The sequence below is a fragment of the Trichoplax adhaerens genome, genomic scaffold, assembly GCF_000150275.1.
Source record: "Trichoplax adhaerens TRIADscaffold_8 genomic scaffold, whole genome shotgun sequence".
Lineage (NCBI taxonomy): Eukaryota > Metazoa > Placozoa > Uniplacotomia > Trichoplacea > Trichoplacidae > Trichoplax > Trichoplax adhaerens.
Genome location: NW_002060950.1, coordinates 1,782,975 through 1,805,675, shown reverse-complemented (window position 1 = coordinate 1,805,675; position 22,701 = coordinate 1,782,975). Strand labels below are relative to the sequence as shown.

At 35.2% G+C, this 22,701-nt stretch overlaps 5 protein-coding genes across 5 annotated transcripts; 2 read left to right on the top strand and 3 right to left on the bottom strand.

Annotated features, from left to right (window-relative positions):
• Positions 1–1,368: 1,368 nt before the first annotated feature.
• On the top strand, positions 1,369–1,971 carry TRIADDRAFT_58635 (uncharacterized protein; the record flags this gene model as incomplete). Its single annotated transcript, XM_002114757.1, has 2 exons — positions 1,369–1,530; positions 1,738–1,971. 2 exons carry the CDS (start codon positions 1,369–1,371, stop codon positions 1,969–1,971), a joined length of 396 nt encoding a protein of 131 aa, XP_002114793.1.
• Positions 1,972–3,748: 1,777 nt separating this feature from the next.
• On the bottom strand, positions 3,749–5,199 carry TRIADDRAFT_58634 (uncharacterized protein; the record flags this gene model as incomplete). The annotated part of the gene is made up of 7 exons (XM_002114577.1): positions 3,749–3,975; positions 4,107–4,149; positions 4,225–4,332; positions 4,479–4,598; positions 4,743–4,791; positions 5,017–5,079; positions 5,186–5,199. The coding sequence occupies 7 exons, from the start codon at positions 5,197–5,199 to the stop codon at positions 3,749–3,751; spliced, it is 624 nt and encodes a 207-aa protein (XP_002114613.1).
• Positions 5,200–5,889: 690 nt separating this feature from the next.
• Positions 5,890–6,318, bottom strand: TRIADDRAFT_58633 (uncharacterized protein; the record flags this gene model as incomplete). The annotated part of the gene is made up of 1 exon (XM_002114576.1): positions 5,890–6,318. One exon carries the CDS (start codon positions 6,316–6,318, stop codon positions 5,890–5,892), a length of 429 nt encoding a protein of 142 aa, XP_002114612.1.
• A 1,630-nt stretch (positions 6,319–7,948) lies between these two features.
• TRIADDRAFT_58632 (uncharacterized protein) lies at positions 7,949–14,665 on the top strand (the record flags this gene model as incomplete). Its single annotated transcript, XM_002114756.1, has 20 exons — positions 7,949–8,057; positions 9,541–9,661; positions 9,887–10,010; positions 10,110–10,175; positions 10,376–10,435; positions 11,434–11,545; positions 11,664–11,695; positions 11,777–11,820; positions 12,099–12,156; positions 12,263–12,394; positions 12,501–12,629; positions 12,732–12,804; positions 12,901–12,962; positions 13,119–13,217; positions 13,313–13,422; positions 13,728–13,868; positions 14,028–14,071; positions 14,176–14,280; positions 14,373–14,421; positions 14,518–14,665. The coding sequence occupies 20 exons, from the start codon at positions 7,949–7,951 to the stop codon at positions 14,663–14,665; spliced, it is 1,818 nt and encodes a 605-aa protein (XP_002114792.1).
• Positions 14,666–15,251: 586 nt separating this feature from the next.
• On the bottom strand, positions 15,252–20,166 carry TRIADDRAFT_58631 (uncharacterized protein; the record flags this gene model as incomplete). Its single annotated transcript, XM_002114575.1, has 12 exons — positions 15,252–15,350; positions 15,442–15,554; positions 15,809–16,314; positions 16,423–16,527; positions 16,760–16,849; positions 17,336–17,388; positions 17,532–17,681; positions 17,970–17,992; positions 18,106–18,362; positions 18,725–18,782; positions 19,466–19,576; positions 20,148–20,166. 12 exons carry the CDS (start codon positions 20,164–20,166, stop codon positions 15,252–15,254), a joined length of 1,584 nt encoding a protein of 527 aa, XP_002114611.1.
• Between the last annotated feature and the right edge of the window lie 2,535 nt (positions 20,167–22,701).

The window sequence follows — 22,701 nt, the reverse complement described above, 5'->3', positions numbered from 1 at the left end:
ATTTTCAATAATGCTCTATACCGCAGTGATGAGTAATGATGAGCTGCTTACAATTGAAACACGATGAACGATATCATTGTTTGTAGCCCGGATGCCAATACCAACTACCGTACTTGGTATGCATTTCTTTCTAACGTATCCAACATTGATAGGCCAAGCCACTTAATTAGCTAGTGCAGACTGCTTTCCGTATTGCTCTTTTGGGCTGTGGAATAGAGTATGTTTCCTATGCTACTCTTTAATATGATGATGAGTGGTGACGTGCTTAGATCAAGTAATTACTTTCTAGATACGATGTCAATACCAATGCTAACTACTGTACTTGGTATGCATTTCTTTTCAGCCTATAGTAGTATCACTTGTAGGTATGCAATGAGTCGTTTTGAATGGCTTGAAAGATCTTTGATGCCATTAAAATGCCCTGAATATAAATACCTTATTTATAGTTTAAGTAGCATTATGTTGCCCTTTATCGTAAAAGAATAACCCTGTAAAAATATTTAGCAAAAGAATAGAGTCCTATAATCGAAATATTACAGTAATACCATGTTGGTTGAATATGTCTTACTTACCATAGAATTGATCATAGTTGGAGACCCGGTAGTATATACGAATTTTATAGCTAGTTATTACAATATCACTGGAAGCTACAATATTACTCTTCATGAAGTATCCATTGAGCAAGGATATATATTTGTAGGATACATTCTTAGGATAAAAATCGATCCAAAGTGTGACAATATCCGCTTGATAGTGAATGTCTTGCGGAAAGCAGGACTGATCATACGTAGTAAACACAAGTTGTATAGCTAGCGATTATAAATATTTAAGCATTTAAAGTATCCATTTAGCACATTATATCATTGTACACTGCGTCGTTACCGTAAGCAATCATAAATTATTCATTGACCAAGGTTGTGTATGAATAGGGTACCAATTTACAGTGGGACTCGATCCAGTGTATGGCAAGTTAATACCTTGTAATTGTAGCCTAGAAGAACTACTGTACTTTCATATGGCTAGCCTATCTGCTGCGTATATGAATATACTGAGTAATTTCTAGATAAGCTGCAGTTGCACAATTGCAAGACTAAGCTGCTTCATGTGAAGAACTTTGTAATTATTAGAGTTGTGTTATCACTACGGCTCTGGGCGAGCTTACTTAGTTATCATACAAAAAATGAAATAGAAATGAATCATACTATAAATAGAAGAGTTTCGACGACAGTTATATCATGAATGTTGCGCTTTATTAAGACTACACTATAACGTTATAGGGCATACGTTGTGGTACTCCACTGCATTCTATATGACTATGCTTGCCGTTATGTGCGCCAGATGATGATGATGTATTATAATTCTATACAGATGAATGGACAAAGTCTTCCTCATAATCAGCGTGTACCCGTTCAAGTTGAAGCTATGGAGGAACCGCTGTATGTAAACGCAAAACAATACCACAGAATTTTAAAGCGAAGGCAAGCTCGCTCAAGAATGGAAAGTGAGGGAAGATTAGCAAAGAATCGAAAAGTATGTTAAATTTGGATAGTAATTAGTAGTTCATACCATTGCAATTAGATGATACATTCTCTGACTTGTTTTCGCTCTAGGCACGTTACTTTCCTAATGAATAGAGTAATAGTATACCAACTTTATTATAGTATATACTCTTACTGGTATATAATTTTGACACCTTTATTGATTGATTGATTATATTACTTGTTTGGATTCATTTAGAAATATCTTCATGAGTCTCGACATAAGCATGCTTGTCGCCGGCGACGAAGTAACGGTGGTAGATTCATAACTAAAGAAGAATCGGAGAAAATGGTCTCAGATAGCGATCTTAGTAGCGATCAAATAGGACAGCGAGGCGATGATATGTCTAATCCAGATAGTATTAACAATAAATCTTCACATTCAAATAGCGTTGGACAAGGCGAAAATAGCAACGGCATCGAGAAATCGTAATACTGTGCCAAATTAGGTTTAAGATTATTATGATTAGAATTTGGTATGCTTTTACTGACTGAATTTAAAGTATCAGTTATCCCACTATGGTATCGTCTCACAAGAAGCTGTTTTAGATTGCTTGTGCATAATAAATCTTTTCAAGTTAAATATATACTTAATTTATAACCATATACTGTACAAACAATACCAGGATTAGGACTAAAGTAACAATTAGTACATACTATTTGTAAATCGATGGCTGTTACGGATTATTTCTTTACATTTGTATCTTGTCATTTTCATTGGGAAATAGCAAGCTATTTTGCTGCCCATGTTATAGTATTCGGCAATAGTGCAGCTATCATATTAATAAGTTAGAAGAATAGTATCAGATCATATTGACCAATCGATTGAGTTATTGCCATGTAAGATTTTGGGCTTTTCCGGAAAGATTATTTTATCTGTAAGGTTGATTCTTAATAGATAGATTTATATATTATTTGCACTACAAATACGGATTCGCCTTGTTGCAGTAATCTCGGTATGATGTATATTATTAGCTGACCATATTGCGCTAACCTGTGAAAGAAGTTGCTATTGTGTTACGCCGTGAGCTATGGACCTAGCTTATGGTGTAGGTACAATGAAAATCACTAAGATGTGGGGCAGTTATTAATTTGTGAATAGCAACAGCAAGGAATGTGCCCATTTAGCTGGTCAATTATTTGTATTGACTTATTACGTAGATATTGTTGTAGAAGTTACATGTTAGCTTTTGATCAATTTTATATGTAAATGTCTACATTTGCTAAGTATTATTTTAACTTAATTTTTACTGTACACAGAATTGACACTGACCTGAATAAAGTAACGTCTCTAAAAATATGTAATCGATTGAAGCATTGCTAAAACCCAAGCGTGTTATTCTATTTTAGCTAGGTATAAAAGTTTGTGGTGTACGTACAGTATTATATTGCAAATTGACTCTTTTAAATAACGAAGCTCGTTTCCCATTCAGATAGTGTAAAAGTTATTTAGACTACTGTATCTACGGTAGTATCTAGTACATTATTTGATTTATTATAGCTTAGTTTAGAGACTATCAGACTTGAGTATAACTGTGCTAAAAAGGTGTGTTTATCGTGCTAATGTTTAATATCAGGCATGAGAGCATTTCATTATTGTTAAGATCGCACTATTGCAATAGTGCGATTAGAAATGGGTAGTGTACATGTTACAATGCCAGTTAACGTAACAAGTTCAACAATACAGGCTATTCAAAATTTTTATAGAAAGAAATTTATATGTATTCCTTATTATGGTACAACAAAAAATCAGTTTATACATTTAGAATGTAATATATTGTAAATCAAGATTTTTGATTTATAATATTATACTAAATCCATTAAAATATCCTCCTTGCTAGGGAAATTGAGGTCTGCAATGAATTACGGTACTTTAGGTTAAATTATAGGATAAAGTTGAAATACGCACATAGGCATAAATTGGACGCTATCTATCTTTAGGAATTCAGAGTAATTATAGTACAATTATTACGGTACACCTTTTAATTCTCTATTAAATGGTACAGAACTACATTGTTATTTAACAGTATCATTGTAGCTTAATATCTGCAATAACTTAGTCAAAGGCAGGTAAATATTCGATAATGCCTTTACATCAAGTGGTAAGATTGCTTAATTTTTTTCAGTAAAGAGTAATAAATAGGGTAGTCGTATAGTAATAATTGTTCAGTACAGTATATACCGGCTACGTTTATACAAAGAATATTTAGTTAACTTTCGACAAGACTAGCACGGGCTACTTTTGCCGTAATCTTCCTTGGTTTTATAGATGGAGTTGCGGTAGTCTGTATAGGCGATGGCACAGTAGGCGTAGAATCCTGCAAGCCATCGTCGATAGGTTTTTCACAGACCTTTTCTATTTTATCTGTATCTTCCAGTTCAAAATTTTGCAGTTCTTTATTTAATTCGTCCATTTCTGATTGATTTAGTGAATGATCTATGGCGAATATAGTGGTATAGGAAGTTCAGAGTGAAGTTCAATTGTGATAACAGAAATACTGCTATACAAGTGATGGATGAGTAACACCATTTCATGTAAACAGAAATCTAGCCATGAAAGAAAAATACCTCCAGTAATACTATCGTTCATCTCTTGGATATCATCCATTGCCTAGAATGAAATAAAGTCACAGTCTATTGAGCACTAGGTGGTATTACTTTGTAAGAAGTAAGCTATAATACTCACAATATCGAAATCGGTTAGAATTTTTGCAATGTTTTCGCTAGACAAATCTTCATTTTTTGTTGTTATGCGATTTAGAGCTTTTGTAGTAATTTCGTATACTTTCAATATCTATGGAATAAATACGTTTCATATTGAATAATAGTGCAATTATGAAATAGTACGGACAGATTGCAGTTTACATTGTACTAAAGAATGATATGAAGTTGATTATAATTAAATATACCCGTATATAATTAATTATGTAAGAAATTTACCTGGCCATTTGAAATGGCATCATCAATAAGTTGTAAATGCATGGATAAATTTTGATAATTCAGTTCACACTTGTGGACATTTTGTTGATGTCGCTTACTAGTTGATAACGACGCTCTAGCCTAAGTAAAACAATATACGCGTAGATAGACTAAAGTGAAGACATTGAAAACCAGGACTATTGGATAACACTAAGTTGTCTTACGGCTAGGTGTAAACAAGTATATCTATCCTATTATATAGTATTGACGAATTGCTTTTTGTACCGAGTCCTTCATGTTATCTTTCCAATATTTTAAAGCCCTTTCTTTATGGCTGTAAAAGTAGAAATTGAAGATTATCTACAGGATAGTGTCAGGAAATTGACTAGCATGCGTTTTCATTTATAATTACAGTATATATTAAAATTGTCATTAAATGGCTAAATTTATAGGTCAAGTCTACTACCATCAATTTCTATTTGCTTATCATAGTTGTATAGAGCTAACTCGGGCAAGAAATGCAACTGATAGTTTGTTGTAGTATCGTAATTATTCTGACCTTTTCATAAGCTGGCTGTGATGGTCGATTTTTGTTTGCAATATAGCCATGAATGCTTTAATTCTGCAGTAGAGACGAACAGAGACAATTTACCGATATCAAGCATGGTGGAAGTGTACACAGATTATAGTATCATGGAAAGCTTAAGAGTCCCGATCATTTGACTTACTGTCCAATAGCCATGATTGCTTCCTTTGCATCGCAAGTCAAGGTATCATGTTTTTGACAAAATTGAATAGTCTATGTGCAAAATAGAAGGAAACCATTTTTTTAAATCATTGGTATAGGCTTTGTAAATGAATAAAATTAAGAATGAGTTATTGTGAACCTTGACGGAATTATTAACAAGGCTTATGGTACAGTAATTTTCATTTTGTAGCCAGGTTAAAATGGATTCAATTTCCGCATCAGAGTATCTTTTTAAAGATTGATAATTTTTGAGCTGGATCCAAGGTACAATATAATTGAAGAGTTCATCCTTGTATCGTTGATTATTTTCATCCACAACTGACATCGCTACGTCCTAATCATTTAGCAGAAAAGGGTAGAATTACAAATTAGTCATTGCATGTATGATATAGACATTGATTGGAAAATGCTATTTTACGCTGGTAGTACATCCAAATTGAAGCATTTTATTGGTTGTTTGAAAGTATTCAAGAAGTAACTCAGACGTGATCAAATTAGACATGTTGATTATTAATACAGTATTTGTGTTTGGCGGTTTGCAAGAAGACAAGCTTGTAGAATGCTTGTAGAATCTGTGCAACATTTTTACCGTACTGCATCCATGCATGAATTAAAGTAGGGCTTGTTAACATCAATAAAAGGCTAGCTAGTAATGTGGAATTGGAAAGAAAAGTGGTTACTATTTTATTCAACCTTGATTACTGGTAGTACAATCCATTGATTTGTAGTGGAAGGAGGTCCGATAAAATAGTTTTGAAACCAAGTGACGGATTTTTTCAAGTATCGTATCCACATGGAAGAGGATTGAAATTCGCTAGTAGGAATGAGTTGATTACTACTCAGCATATGATCTATGATTAAATTTAGGCCAAGTGGTTGACGACCATTTCTAGTCAGTATACTTTTAAGTTGATTTCTATTCATGTCAATATGATGATGATGTTGGCAATAACGCAGAATACATTGCTTCCAAAAGTTCATTTTACTATCCCAATGAGCACAATTAACCTCTCGATTGCTTGGAAATGCAGACATCATAAAGTTCATTCTTTCATCATCAAACCATTCAAGTGGTCTATCAACATTATGCGTATCGCTATCCGTAGTAGCCATTTCTTTTCCCTTATGATTTACGTCTTGAATTCAGAATGGATTGATTGATTGTAGATTAATTCTTTGCAAAGCATTTCATTTGGATGCCCAGGTTATCCTTCCTTACAACTGATGATAACATCTTATGGCCATATTCAATACAAGATTGCGTATGCCAACGCTTGAACAGGATTGATGTTACTCTAGTAAGCAGTATGATAGCAATAAGCAAGCTGAAGATATTGAGTTAGCATGGATAAGAAGCACCAAGATGAACGATGATGGAGAGCAGTTGTTTGCTAGGCTTTGCAGATGAGCTCATTTCTGCAGCATTTATTGCTATGCTATGTTGCATACAGTAGTGTAGCAGTCATAGAGATGGCTGTACAACTTGGCAAAGCTCTTGATGTTGTAGTCTACCTCTGTCAAGTGTCTTGTCAACAACGTACCGTAGCCTACAGTGTACAGTACAGTACTGTAGTTAGGCTGCACTGTACACTGTAGCCCAAGTGACTTGCATAACGGTAACTTGAAATGACGGGTGACCTTTGCTGCAAGTCATGCGTCCAGTACTGTAGAGCAAGTCATAGAGCGACCGTGGCAGTTGTGAAAACAGACAGACATAATACAGACACTAGGTAAGGTACTACAGTGGATCTCCAGTAAGATCAGTAGGCAGCAGTGAATTTGCGTTTTCACTTCATTGCAAGATTGTGATCGTACAGCACAGGTAAAGAGTCAGTTGTCAGTTGTAGTAGTCCATTCATTAGCAGTTATTGGACAGTATTGAGCAATGCATGGATGCTTGAGTGTACAGTGTACAGTCCAGACAGGACAGTACTGTAGCATGGACTCGTACTGTCCATGGACATGGGACAGTCTTGATACAGGCACGATAGCTTACTTCAGTTGGCACATTGGAGCCATAAAGAGCCATTGAAAGGAGAGTCATACATGATACAGTCAGTCGGTACACTCCACTGTTGACTGGGTATAGTATGAGCAGCAATGTGCTTCACCTATGCCCTGTCAACGCGTACAGGCTGAAGCGGCGAAAGAGTCAATGCACAACGGAGAGTCATGACACAGACAGTTCAACCTATCCCCTAGTGTAGCCGCGTACAGGTGAAGCGGGTCACGAGTCATCCAGCGCACCGTCGTGATACAGACAGTTGACCGTATTGTGGAGAGTGTAACGGCGTACAGGTGAAGCGGCTAAGCTCATTTCAGCCATGCTGGGCTGTACCGTACAGTGGTGTCTATCGACGATACTAGACACGGTCAGGCTAAAGCCGGTAGTAAACCATTGAAACCGAGAGTCATGATACAGGTAGTAGGGTACTTGAGTAGAAAGCCATGTAGAAGAGGCAATACGCATGCGTACAGTCTCGAAAGGCGGTCAACAGCCATCAAAGAGACAGTGCGCATGCGTGAAGCCTTGAAAGACGGTCAACAGAGACTGGAGAGGACAGAACTGCGCATGACTGCATGGGGAGGCAAGTGTCTTTCACAAACCAGTAATCATTGCTCCACTGTATTGTACAGTAGTAAGCCAGCTATACTAAATGATACTAGTGATCAGGCATGATCGCGAGTATCATACGTTGGTTCTTCTTGCTCGCTCTCTCTCTCTTCATGGTAGAACTCCGCCATGGCCAATTCGTCGGCAGATTCCTCCTCGTTAGACCAATTATTCGCTCAATTAAAACGTTTTGCTGATGAAGGAGACTATAATAAAGCTGATCCTGTCATTAAAAAGAGTAAGTCAATGATGAGGCTATGTTCGCGTTTCAATATTGAGAATGATTGCCTGTCAAAATGGATTCTTCATCAATCGCAAGCACTGGCAGTGCGTAGCAGAACTGGCGTTACTCTTCTTCTTCTAGTCTCCATCTTACATATTCAATGGAGATAGAAAATACCATCCAAAACTACATTACCCATGGCAATAGTCGACATCGATACACCATTCATCATCAGTAGTAACTCAAGTCAAAACAATCTCTTACCATTTGTTCCACAAATAATGACTACCTCCCCATTCTTCTTCTACTCTCCAATACTATATACAAAACTAGACTATCCATGGCAATAGTCGACATCGATACACCATTCATCATCAGTAGTAACTCAAGTCTAAACAATCTTTTACCATCAAAACTAGACTATCCATGGCAATAGTCGACATCGATACACCATTCATCATCAGTAGTAACTCAAGTCAAAACAATCTCTTACCATTTGTTCCACAAGTAATAACTACCTCCCCATTCCTCTTCTACTCTCCAATACTATATACAAAACTAGGCTATCCATAGCAATAGTCGACATCGATACACCATTCATCATCAGTAGTAACTCAAGTCTAAACAATCTTTTACCATCAAAACTAGACTATCCATGGCAAATAATCGACATCGATACACTATTCACCATCAGTAGTAACTCAAGTCAAAACAGTCTCTTACCATTTGTTCCACAGGTAATGACTACCTCCCCATTCTTCTTCTACTCTCCAATACTATATACAAAACTAGACTATCCATGGCAATAGTCGACATCGATACACCATTCATCATCAGTAATAGCTCAAGTCAAAACAATCTCTTGCTTGGGTTAGACGAGTAAGTACTCCCAATGGATTCTTCATGGATAGCAACAACCGTCTACAAGCTAATCTGACGTATTCAATAGGGGATCGAAAAGCGATACAAGACTATACTCTTCATGGCAACAATCTTCATACAGATTGCATTCATCATCGGTAGTAACTAAAGTGAAAACAATCACTTGCCATGGCTTAAACGAGTAATTAGTACTCCAAATGCATTCTTCATGGATAGCAACAATCGTCTAGACGAAAGGACGGCACTCTTCTCCTTGTATACTTACAGTCTTTACGAGTACATCTGACGTATGAAATGGACTTGTTCAATAGGGCATCCAAATACTATACGAGACTATACTTGAAATAGGAATAGCCTACATACTGTACAGATAGCATTCATGATCGGTTGTAACTAAAGTGAAAACAGTCTCTTGCCATGGCTTAAACGAGTAATTCGCACTCCAAAATGCATTCTTCATCAATAACAACAACCGTATCGAACCTAATCTTACGTATTCAAGGGACTTATTCAACAGGGCATCCAAATACTATACCAATAAATAACATGCATTAAATGAACAAATGATCGTAAAAATGATATGTTACGACTAATCACGCTTCTTTTCGCTTTATAGTTTTAAAAGAAGCTCCCCAGGATAAAGACGCTCTGCTATGTCGACTTTGCAGCTTAATTCAACAAGGAAAATACGACAATGCTTTAACTTTTATCAAGTCTAAGCGAGACCTATTATCCGGGTAAGAACAAGTAGCTCAGGTTCACATTCTTGACCTATTTTTATACATTTGGTGTAGAACGATCGGTCCTTAATATCCACTTCAATGTTAAACTGCATCTGATGCATATAATTTTCTGTCTTTCTTATGCAATACGGCGGAAAAATATCACATGGCCGCTCTCTCTCCCAATCTAAATTATGTATTAATCAATATTATTGTTATCATGATTAAACTATTCTATAGCGTCGATTTGACTTTCCAAGAAAGCTACTGTTATTATCGTTTACATAAAACTAAAACTGCACTGGAACTTCTTCAATCTCAAGCCAATCCGAACGACAAGTGTAAAGAGTTATTGGCGCAAGTAGTAAGTGAAATTTTGATTACCAAGTCCCATTTTAATAAACACGACCATACTATTACAATCACTCACCTTCATATTCTATCGTCCTTTCGCTGACAACAGCTTTACAGGTTGGAAAATTATAAAGAATGCATTACTGTATATCGAAACTTAATCAAAAATTCTCAAGTAAGTGTATTCTTGCTTTACATACTATTCTATACTATATGTATTATCTATAGAGTATCCAAAGATCCTCATATAGATATCTTGATCAATTAAATGCCTATGGAATCACTCTAGTTTATAGCTAATCAATGTCTCAACTGGACGATATAACATAGTTATCTAAATACATGGAAATAGAACTGAGTGTAACTTACTTTTAGGATGATTTTGAAAACGAAAGAGAGACAAACTTGGCTGCTGCCTGTGCATTACTTAGCATCGTAAGTCAATCGTATAAAAGAGATCACAACAAATGCTATCACGTAAAACTTGTTTAGAATATTGTGCTTGTAAGTTGTACCTAAGCTATCGAAGAGATCATTGAGTTTTTTAGACAATTGACCTGACCCATTGCACTTTACTTTATGAATATGAATGATACACAAAAGACACAAATACTCCGTGATGGAGGTTGCAACTTGCAACTGTAGAGGAAAAAAAACTGTATAAGTATAAATGATACACAAAAGACACAAATACTCTGTGATGGAGGTTATAACTTTCAACTATAGAGGAAAAAAAACAGTAGCGTAGTCTCTGAAGCTAAATACTTTACTGTTTTCCATAGTCTTAATTTACATATTCCACCACTTGCAATGGATCGGAAGAGACACAATGCTATACGATATCTTAACAGTCTGCAGCGCTAGCACCGAATATGCATAGACATATTGATCTACATCAATGATGGCGTATTATCATAGTATCTTAATAATGAAATTTGCAAGATGTTCATATGATTTCTACCGCGCTTATTTGACAGAATAGGCCCATTTCTATGCTAAAAGTATAATTAACTGCAAGGAGATACAGTAAAATTCTTGCCTAAATGGTAAATAGACGTCGCTCTTAATAATAACACCTTAAGACTGCAGATGAACACAATTATTCAGTTATTCTACACGTATATAAAAGGTACTTTAGATAATAGTTCTAATTGATCAAGTTAATTCATTCTCCGGCTATTACAATATAAAATTCAACCAACTGACCGGACAGCAAAGTGACCTTCTTAATTGTCAATATAATAGATACTATCTTAGTTATACCGTAGTTAAAATGGAAACTTTCATCCAAATTGTGAGATTATTGTTTCCCTACCCAAGATTATGGAATACAGTCCTACTGTATAGCAATGCGCTTATCGTTACAACAAACGTTAACATGAATATTGCTTATGGTATCTTAAGCTGACCTTTATTTTTGTAACAAAAACTAGCATGACCGTAATTTGCGTGAAGATACTTACGAATTGCGTTACAACGCTGCCTGCAATTTATTATCCAGAGGACAAATTAAAGAAACAATCAATAAGCTCAATGAAGCGGAAGGTTTATATCCTGATTTGTGATCATTTGAGCGTAATTTACAATACTTTAATCACATACATCCTATTTATAATAAAATTGACCATGCTTTTAATTTTGCTTTCATTATTATTGAATACAGAACTATGCAGGCGATCTTACGATGATGATGCGGTAATGGGTCAACTACTGTAATTATTTTTCTTTGCTCATATGCTGAAAGTAATTTTTTATTAACTTGTATTATTTCCAAAGGATGTAACCGAAGAAGAAATTGAAGACGAGCTCGGTGTTGTAAGGTACTATAGTAATGATCTTTTTTAGCTGTAAGCACTATAGGATTTACTCCATCACGATCCTTTAAATCTCGCGATCGATGTTGACATCCACAACATAGTTATTAATTCGACAATGATCTGCTAGAGTACAACTTGGTTTTGCTCACCAACGTAATCAAAACAATACTGAAGCTCTTCGCCTATACAATCAAGTTTTGAAAACCAAGTATGGATCAATATTAAACCACTTGAAATTGCCGATTATGTTATTAAATCCTATCTTTATAATACGATTTTAGACCCACCGACACTACTTTGGTTGCTGTCGCTTCCAATAATGTCATTACCATAAACAAGGTAAAGTAGTATTTGAATTTTGCCCTATTTATGATGGTATTATATGTGTGTACAACCTAACGTATTAATTAATTGATGTCTCATCTTTCTTGACTAATTTTTTTAGGATAAAGATGTCTTTGATTCAAAAAAGAAAATCAAAGCCCTAGCAGCTGAAGGCCTACGTCACAAACTAACATCATCTCAGTTGAAATCAATGGAACTAAATAAATGCTTGCTGCATATATATGCTAATCAAGTATTGAAGAATTTTTTGTTTAATATACTCGTACAACAATTTCACTTCTGTACTCTCTCTAATAAAACGTAGCACTAATATGTCAAAACAATTTCCTAATTTACAGCCTGAACAATTTCAAGAATCGTTACAACATTTAATAAAATCTCATGACATGCATGAAATGGCGGATATTCTGCGTTCTTTTCGTTCAGTTAAAGAAAAAAATTTCGAGAATGCAATCTCCATCTTGCAGGTATAGCATTGAATGTGATCAACTATAATGATAGTATTTCAATTTATCGTAGAATTTACCATTACAAAATTAAAATTACAAAAATTGGGGTCTATTCGCTAGAATATGATAAAAGAGTCATCCAACATAACAGAAAAGGGATTCTTAACACTTGCCCAATTGTATTTAATGCAAGGTATTATAACTTCTGTAAATGTAACAATATTTTAATATTTTATGCCCATATTTTACTAGTGCTCTCACAATTTCACATTGTCTTTATAATTGTTAGGTAACAAACAAATGGCGATAGAAACCTTGAAAAAGATGAAGGACAATCACAGATTAGGAATTGTTAGTAATCACATTCATGGAGACAAATGCATTTTTAGGGATAAATAGTAAAATTATTTTGATGACAGTACATCTAGACTATATATTTTTACGAATACTCGATATACATATATGCCTACACCCCTTGATGAAGTGTAAATATCTTGTGTAATTCAGATAGCGACTGTCGTAGCTCTTTTGACGAATTTGGGAGAGGCACATTCTGCCTCAAAACTAATGGATGAAAATACTCAACATTGGTATAAAGAAGCCCAGGTACAATAAACTATAGTTCAATAATTTTTGTCGGCGCTTCTCTACCTATAATTCTTGATATTCATACGCTTTTATCACGTAATTTATATATGTAGGGTTCAGAATTGCCACCCCAGTTGTTTGTCGCTCTGAAAGAAAACGCCAATCTTAAACTGCAGCTTGGTAAGCCCGAGGACGCCGTTGCATCTCTTGAAAGCTTACGAAAGTAAGGGAGCTTTAGCTGATTCGTACGCTTGGAAAATAACTGATATTCGAGTAAAAAACTGAGGATATTTATCTACTAAAATGTTTTGATTTGGTGAATTCATTGTAGATCAAGCCCGAACGATATTAGAATTTTATCACAATTAATTACAGCTTACTCAAAGTTTAACTCAGAGAAAGCAGAATTGTATCCTTACATGACACAATTTTGACACTTAAATGATTGTAGCAACACCATCTGTATAGGACTGATTCTGTTCATCTCCAAACAGTGTAGTACTACCTTAATTCTATAACCTTAAAAAGATTAAGTAAAGAACTTCCAGATGTAGAAACTGAAGTTGATATCGATGTCGATAACCTGGAAATGGCACAGCATTTGTATAGTGCTCGTCAAGCAAAGCGAATGGTAAAAGTTGGCACAGATGCTGGCGACAGCGATCTTAAGTAAGCCTCTTCTTATAAGCATAGATCAAAAAAATTTCTTGCTCAAGCGCGTACTGTTAACTGGAAAAATACCTAGGCTGCTAATTAATTATACTCGACATCGAATCAGGAGAATGTTATTTAATGCGTTTCATGACTCAAATAAATCTTTATTTGTAGGCCTATCATTGTTCGTAAGAAACGCAAAGCTCGCAAAAGAAAAGGTGAATTATTTGTATATCATAGTGAATAATTCTATTTTCGTACAGTTCTTAAAAGCTGCAATCTTATCATAAGCTACCGCCTAATGTAAATAAAATTTCTATAGGAAAATTACCAAAGAACTTTGATGCTACTAAACAACCTGATCCAGAGAGATGGTTACCTCGACGTGAAAGATCATATTACAAGAAAAGGAAGCGGGCACCAATAGGTATGCAGTAAAATAATGCAAAAAATTACTATTAAGGTTAAAATAATGAGTTCACTGAAGTAACGATCATATACTGTAAATACCATACGTAGGCAAAGGTGGTAGTCAAGGAAGTACTGCAAGCTCTGCTGGATATGATGCGTAAGTCTGGCTACGAGTGTATATTTTTATTTTTTATCGTTGGTTTTTTGCGATTTAATTGAAGTATTTTCATCATAAACTTTTCATATAAAATAGATCTGCTACTGCTGCGGCAGCAACATCTCAAAATAAGACAGCCCCAGTAGCGGAAGCTACTAAACAACAGGAGAAGCCCACTGCAGCCCAGCCAGTAAAAAAGCCCGTAAAGAAACCTGTGAAAAAGAAAAAGGGCAAAGGATGGTAATACCCAAACTCACAATTAAATACTTTTATTATACGTGATGATGTATTTTTAACATTTTGACTAATAAACGGTAAAAAGACTTAAATAAAGATCTATTTGAAAATGACAAATTCGGTATTTTACGCTATCCATCACTCATTAATTATTCTGAATGACCTTATCACAATGAGTAGCTGCTAATTTTGTGTTAGCCATAACTCCTAAGAATGACTGACTTTACGATTAAATCTTTTCAATTTATTTGTAAATACACTTGCACGATAGCTAAATGGTAACCAAATAAGACATCAGTAAGTAGGCTTTCCAATAATTAATAATATTTTATTGCTATTATTACAGCAGCAAAATTATCGTCCGTAGTTTGAACATACTGTACATCGTTTAATATGTTTGACATAAATAAAACAACAGCATTTATATCAGGTCCAGTGCTGCTTTTTCATTCTACCATACAAGTATCTTACATTCCAATTTTTGTGTAATTTACACGGTAGTTTCGATCACTACTGCAAATGAAATGATATTATATCAGCATTATATAGATAAGGTTATAGTACGCTGATGTTATCATTGGTGAAGACTGAGGTTATTCATTATTGAAGCATTCTTGACAGACTTTAACCGGTCGATTAAAGCCTAAACGAGGAATTTTCTTGCTGGCAGATACACAGTTCTTGCAAAATATCTAGTAATTAAAGAAATTATTCGATTGTAAGATGAGAGTTAAGTAGTTAGTAATTCGCAAATAGAAGATCGAAGCGCAAAATAGTACTTACTTTTCCACAATTTCTGCAATGATGCTTTCTCCTTAACACGGTAAAGGTAGCTTCGCAAAAAGTGCAAGCATCACATCTTGAATCAGGGACCCAAGAAGGCGGCTGAATCAGATCTAATTAATAATAACATCACTTAGGGCAACGTAGTTCTTGAAAGCCATCAAATGTTATGAAAGACAAGTATACGTATTAATGTGAATGTGACATGTTGCTAATGGACTGATGAGTAGCATTATCACTTATTACATAATAACATAATGCTGTAACGTCTGTGCCAAACGCAATTTTACTTGAAAAAGTCCTGCTATGTTCCGTGTTTCTACCCGTTATTAAACGACTAATTAGCCTATACCCAAAACTATCCTACCATTTTGTAATTCTTGGGGTCTTTCATGCTGAACTTCATTAACAGTTCTATGCATTTTATCTCCATCATTTGAGCTGCTACTATTTTCATTAGTTGTTAACACTTCCAATGGAGTAGATAATTCATTTTTTTCTTCGGCAACACTTTGATTCATATCGCCATCACTATGAGACGGTTTCGACAATAAATTAACCTTAATAGACTTTTGGAGAGCAGATCTGATATCTTCTGCGTGAATATGGTGCAGCCGATCGGCAATAGATGAAATTTTAACGAACAACTCATGTAAAATATCGCTATTTCCTTGAACTTGCACTACTTTCAACGCGGTATACTTAATATCATCACCATCACTGTTCGAAACAGGCGCTTGACTTGCCATTCCAATACTATCATTATTTACACTGGCTTCCTTTGCTGCCGTCTTTACTACCTTATTATTCTGATTTGACAAATCAATCTCCAATTTTGATAAATCTTCATCACCAACTTCACGTAACAGTAATCTAAACGAAGATATTTTAACACAAATTAGAATTAGTTCTACGCATATGTTAACATCAGCATTTATTATTCAATTCCAAAAGATGAATTAGTTCAAGAAACTAATATACTTGATTTCTTGTAATTCCTCTCTGAAGCTATTAAACATTAAGGGTATTGTCATATCGGAATTGAAATCATTTTCGAATTCTTCTTCATGGCAACCGGAAATACAGCTTTAGATTAAAGCGATAACAAGAAATATTACAATTAGATTATCTTTATAATAAAATATATAATATTGGATAAAGTAAAGGTATCATAACTACTGCAATGATAAACTGTTGATCCATTGTGTTGACTTGTATAATTTGATAAAAAATTTAAAGTAAATTTTTTGGATGTGAATAGCCCGATAATTTGCGAGATTGGTTAGTAACTACAAGGTTTCATCTAGAAAGCACTTACTATAGAATTGCTAGACGTGGTACGGCGAAGAAAACTGTGGGATCGAAACATTCTAATTCGGCAGATGTTATAAGATCTGACTTTAATGCCCTAGAAGATTAGCAAAAGCATCAACTGAAGTTAATGATCCTTAATCATATGATAATGTATAAGTTATATTCTAGATTTATTTTTAACCTATCAATGGCTTCTGAAAACATTACAGCAAGAAGTTGTCCATCTTCAACTGATGTAGGTGACTTTAGTTCTGTTAAAAGGTTTACATATCTTTACACACAACCGTGGTAAATTGAAAGAAAAAACTTTGACTTAGTATTTATAATTTCAAATAGGTAAATGTGAAGACAGTCGTATTAAATATTGATGATATTAACGATAGTAAGATTACGAAGTAATAAACATCTTAATGTAATATCATTGCACTTAAATAGTATCCCATGTAGTACAGCCATCAAAACTGAAGTTAATTTACGCATTTTTTTCCCATTTAATAGATACAATAACAGTACGTGGTTGCGGTACCTCATAACTAATAATCTTACGAGAATGGAAAGAAATGACAAATAATAAATTTACCTCAATTCAAATTCTGACCATAGCCTATCAAGTTCTATTAATTCATTTATAACCTATAAAAACAAGAGAAACGATGCAGTTTATTTGATAATAAGGGTAACGTAAAACGTAATTATGAAAGCATGTGATTTTTAAACCACAATTGATGATAATAAGACCAGAGAAATTATATCTCAATAAAATATAAGTGTAGTACCTTTTTAGGATAGATATTAATATTTCGTAATGATTGATTTTTGAGCCGGTCCCGCACTGTATTTAATTGCTTATGCAATTCTGCTGCTAAAGGTTTCATTTCCTGGCTTTCCTCCTCGTGATTTAGAACTGCACTACCAGCTGAGATCCCCTATTACAAGTTACGATTGCAAATGGAACATGAATTTTACTTGCAATTTGTTTATTAGTCTCTTGTAATCACCATAATTGTTTTCGTTAGGTAATATTAAGAATTGAAGGTTTTAAGCTATATAAAGATGTATCTTCTACTGTAACTAGCCATATTTAAATTGATATTCTCGTAGGCAGTGAGCGGAAGACACTATTGTAAAATTTATAGCTCACTTTGTACTGCATACACATTATTAAAAGTCGTAAAATACATCGAATAATACCCCTAAGAAAGTGGGATTCTTACCTCGATTCCGAACCAGATCATTCCTATTTGAAACAAAAATAAAAAAATGTCTGATTAATACAATTCCATAACTATAAAATTTTACGGATATCTTTGATTCAATCAATCATCAAAACGATAGAATATTGATACGTACCTCCTAAATTGTCGGTTAAGAAATCTTCAGGAAATTTTAAACGATAATGACGAGGATGACGTAGATTCATTGGTATAGCCTCTTCCATAACTGCTGTCATTTTCTGATAAACAAGCTGATGTTGTTCACGTAGCTTATTAACTAAAGTCGCACAACGTTGGACATCTTGTTTACCATCAAAACTTCCCAATTCACGAATAATTTTATTTAACGATTCATTGGCGTGATAAAATTGGGCCAGAGGTCGAGTATCATTTCTCTATTGCGTAATTTAAAGATATCTTATATCAAATTCTTTTAATTAACAGTAAAATTATATCGCTATAGCTGTGTATTACGCAAGTTATCCGATATTGTTATGGTGGTATATCATTCGGCTCCTTATCATAGTTACATCATATTGAAAGAATTATTAGATTGTATCAATATGTAGACACCAACTCAAGAAGAAACATTTCATCCACCAACATTTAAGCTGCAATTATCGTGCATTGACTAGTATATCACATTACGGACTGAATAATGATATGAAGGTTTATATTTATATTTTAATGGGGATACCAATACCTAGATACCGCTATCGATTCCATCATGATTTTATTGTTGTATTATCACTCACTTATTACTTATACAAACGAGTGTTTTAGGTACGATACCCACTGCAGTGATATTATCGACTATTGAGTAGTAAAAACGAGGCCAGTTAAGACATTCAATGACAGGATGGTTTCATAACGACTTGTCTACGTCGGTAGAGTATAGCTGAAGGAAAAACGTCGTGATTTTTTTGGCCACTCTGTTAATACTACGTAGTTCAATGATTGAAATAGATACAACTCAGAAACTTATTCATAGAATGCTTAGAATGGAAATTGATGTCGGTATTTCGATACTGTTTACTATTTACCGTACATAGCGATGATGATATGACAGACTTTCCATCAATAACAAGCACACAATATATCCCCTATAGTCCGCAGAACTGCTGTAAAGTACAGTACCAACGATTTATGATCCAATCAAGCCACTACTGTATTTTTAAACAAGTAAGACAATTTCCTTGACTGGTGGACTACGGCATTAAAATTCATTTTGGTATTCCTTAAGCACACTGTGTGAGAGTCGATAGAGCAAGAAGAGTAAGACGATATCATACGCTTGTCTTGTACGGTAACGCAATTTTCATACAAGTAGTCAGTAGTCAACAAAAAGGAATACTGATAAGACATTTCCTGCCTCTTGACTGGTGAAAACTTTGGACATGGATACCATAGAGTACAAGGACACTATGCAATAGTCCATCAATTGCCTATTTGTACAGTATGACAGATATGCAAAATCAACTTTCTAGTCTTATTACCTTTGGCGGCTGAATCCACTGCTTGACTTTTAACATGGTTATTTTTCAACTTGACACAGTGGCAACGTTTGCACCTCCTACCAAATAGGTATTGAGCAATAATGTAGTCCTCTAGTAATAGAGTAGAAACGCTGTGGAGAAGTCTTTGGATGATGTTATTGAAAGTTTTTCTAGTACGCGTATTTCATGAATTGAATTGGTTTTCGTCGCTTCTTACAAATAATTCTAATCTGCTGTGTCACAGAGAATATAGACAGTCAACAACTGCGAGAAATGAATTTTACTGACTGAGTAATCAAGTGATTGCGATCAGAGACTGCGACGTCGGTGAGTGGTACCGTGATGAAAGAAAAATTTCAACGATGCTTCGATCAATTAATGTTGAGTGCGTCGACTACAAGTTGATTTTCTCTTAGACGAAGGCAATTTTGGTTTTTTTTTCTTACAGCCACATCCTATCCTTGGACGAATAAGCCAAATAGAATTTGGTTTCTATGAATCTCGACGACTGTTGTCTGTCTTCAACACTATCAAGAATTGATTTCTTAGTGAAAAAAAATTCAAAGGAATGAAAGCAAGTCCAAGTGGACGTTTGCAGTGGGATTCAAGTTATGGCAGGTCAAGCGATTTTGACCAACAATCAATTCAACCTTCCTTGCTACTGTGTAAATAAACATCCTACCTGTACCAGTGCCAGCCATAGTGGAGTACCGGTACGTATCAACTGTTGTCGTCCCGCTATAGTTAGAGAATGGGTTTGCCTATACAAAACTGTGTAACTAGTTGTACAGTACTAAAAATACAGTACTAAGTGGAAAATTACAGTACCCTACTGTACAGTAAGTACTGTACTCAGTTAATTGTTTTGCATAAATAAACATACAGTACAGGTGTACAGTACAGCCTCAGTACAGGCACACCAGTGCCATAGTGGAGTACCGGTACGTATCAACTGCTGTTGTCACGCTATGGTGAGGGAATGGGTTTGCCTATACAAAACTGTGTAACTACAGTACAAGTTGTACAGTACTAAAAATACAGTACTAAGTGGAAAATTACAGTACTGTACTGTACAGTACACTACTGTACAGTACGTACTGTACAGTACAGTACTCAGTTAATTGTTTTGCATAAATAAACATACAGTACATTGTACAGTACTGTACAGCCTCAGTACAGGCACACCAGTGCCATAGTGGAGTACCGGTACGTATCAACTGTTGTTGTCACGCTATGGTGAGGGAATGGGTTTGCTTATACAAAACTGTGTAACTAGTTGAGTTGTACAGTACTGTGACTGTACTAAAAATACAGTACCAAGTGGAAAATCACTGTACTGTACTGTACTGTACTGTACACTGTACAGTACAGTACAGTAACAACCGTACTGTGTACTGTATGGTATAGTACTGTACGCCCAGTTAATTGTTTTGCCTAGGACGTCAACGTCAAGACTGAAGTCGTCAACCTGACCCACAGTACTGTACAGTGTACAGTACACGTGACTCCTGAGCACTGTACGAGTGTACGTGCGTGTCAATCGGTACTGTATTGAATCGAAATGCTACAATCAAGGGCTACGGTATGGTGTTCGGTACTAGGTACTGTGCACTGTACCGTTGATTGCAACGTCGATGCTGGCATACGCTATCAAACAGCCAGGTCTAGAAACAGGCTTTACCATCGCATTGGTTTTGCGCCATCTTTTCAATCATTTTCGGATATGTAGCACTATCAAGAGTTTATACGTATGCTTATGGAGTTACTGTAGCTGTAATCACATTAGTTGATGCTCCAAGTCGATCAGCGGACGTACAAGTCCACTCGTTTTAGAGGATATAAATTCGTGTCTTCAGTGAGGTAGTAATGCATGTGTAGAGCGGTTTTAGCCAAGCGTAGAACGAGTTTGATGCATTTTGACGACAGCTTTTGTAGCAGTCGTTCTTTCACCTTGATCCGCAATGGTCAAGCGTTTTGCAAGCCTATACCTCAAACGTTGGATTGAAAGCTTGCTGTTACTAATACTGAGTGAACACTTGTTCACTCAGTATTGGTAGTTCAATTTGTTGCCATGGATAAGCTTGATCGAGACACAATGTTTTCAAATTATCGGTTACAACAACCGCTTACAAACGATTCAAGAATATCATGCAGTTGCACTCATAAATTTTCTGATGACGATGATAGACAAATAGCATCCACAAACTGCCGACTACCTTGCAGTCATATTGAAGCATAATGAATAGAGAGAAAGTCCTTCTCAACAAACAATATCGTCATGGACCAACTATTGCATCCATGTGGTTCTCACTCTCATACTTCATATCCAATACGTTTCAATCTGATCTTGAAACCAGACTACGTGTATATAGATGAGTAGAACTTACAGTATATAGAATATAGACCGACATACGTGCGCTGAAAACGAAATGGATGCAATCGATGAATCTCACAATCGAGTACATGTGGAGCACTTGAAATTTTATTTACACTTTCACCTAGTGTAAACCAAAGGCAGTTTATACAGTATATTTTCCTCAATTCAGTAATTAGATACATTAACTTTTGTACAGAGTTGCATAATTATTAAATGAAGCAAATCTAAAGCAAAGTACTCTGTATCTGAGTTTATCTTCCGATTTGAAGATACAAGATAGAATGCAATTGTAGTAATAATAACAGATGCTTTGAGCTATGGATCGCATTAACGCCATTTCTTTTGATTGACCATTTGTTTCAATAACTTTGCCTGCTTATTACTGCAAAAAGTAGGCTTTCTTAGATGTCGGCGGTTCTTTTTCGATTTGCTTAAAGCCAAGTGACGTCTACCACATTTCCAACGCTTAATTTTACCACTACCGAGCATTTTAAATCTCTTGACAACAGCTTTAACGGTTTTCCTTTTCCCTTTTTTGCTGTACACGACAATGCTACGATTGGGTTGCTTTCCTATCGGATTGAAAGTATTGTTCCTCCATATTGAGTTGAATAGAAATAGATTCGGACGGCCATTCGATGCGTAGGTTTGCGGAATGCTTTGATACGAACGATATGAAATCAATTTTAAACTGGCAATATTAGAATGACCGGGTAGCCATCCCTTAGGCATCATTTGTGACGTAAAAGATGGTAATGTGCTATATCTACAAGCTGAAAAATACATGCAAACAAGTGAGAAATTTCATTGAAAGATCATTAGCATTTATTAGCTACTGCCTACTAGATGCATGCATGCA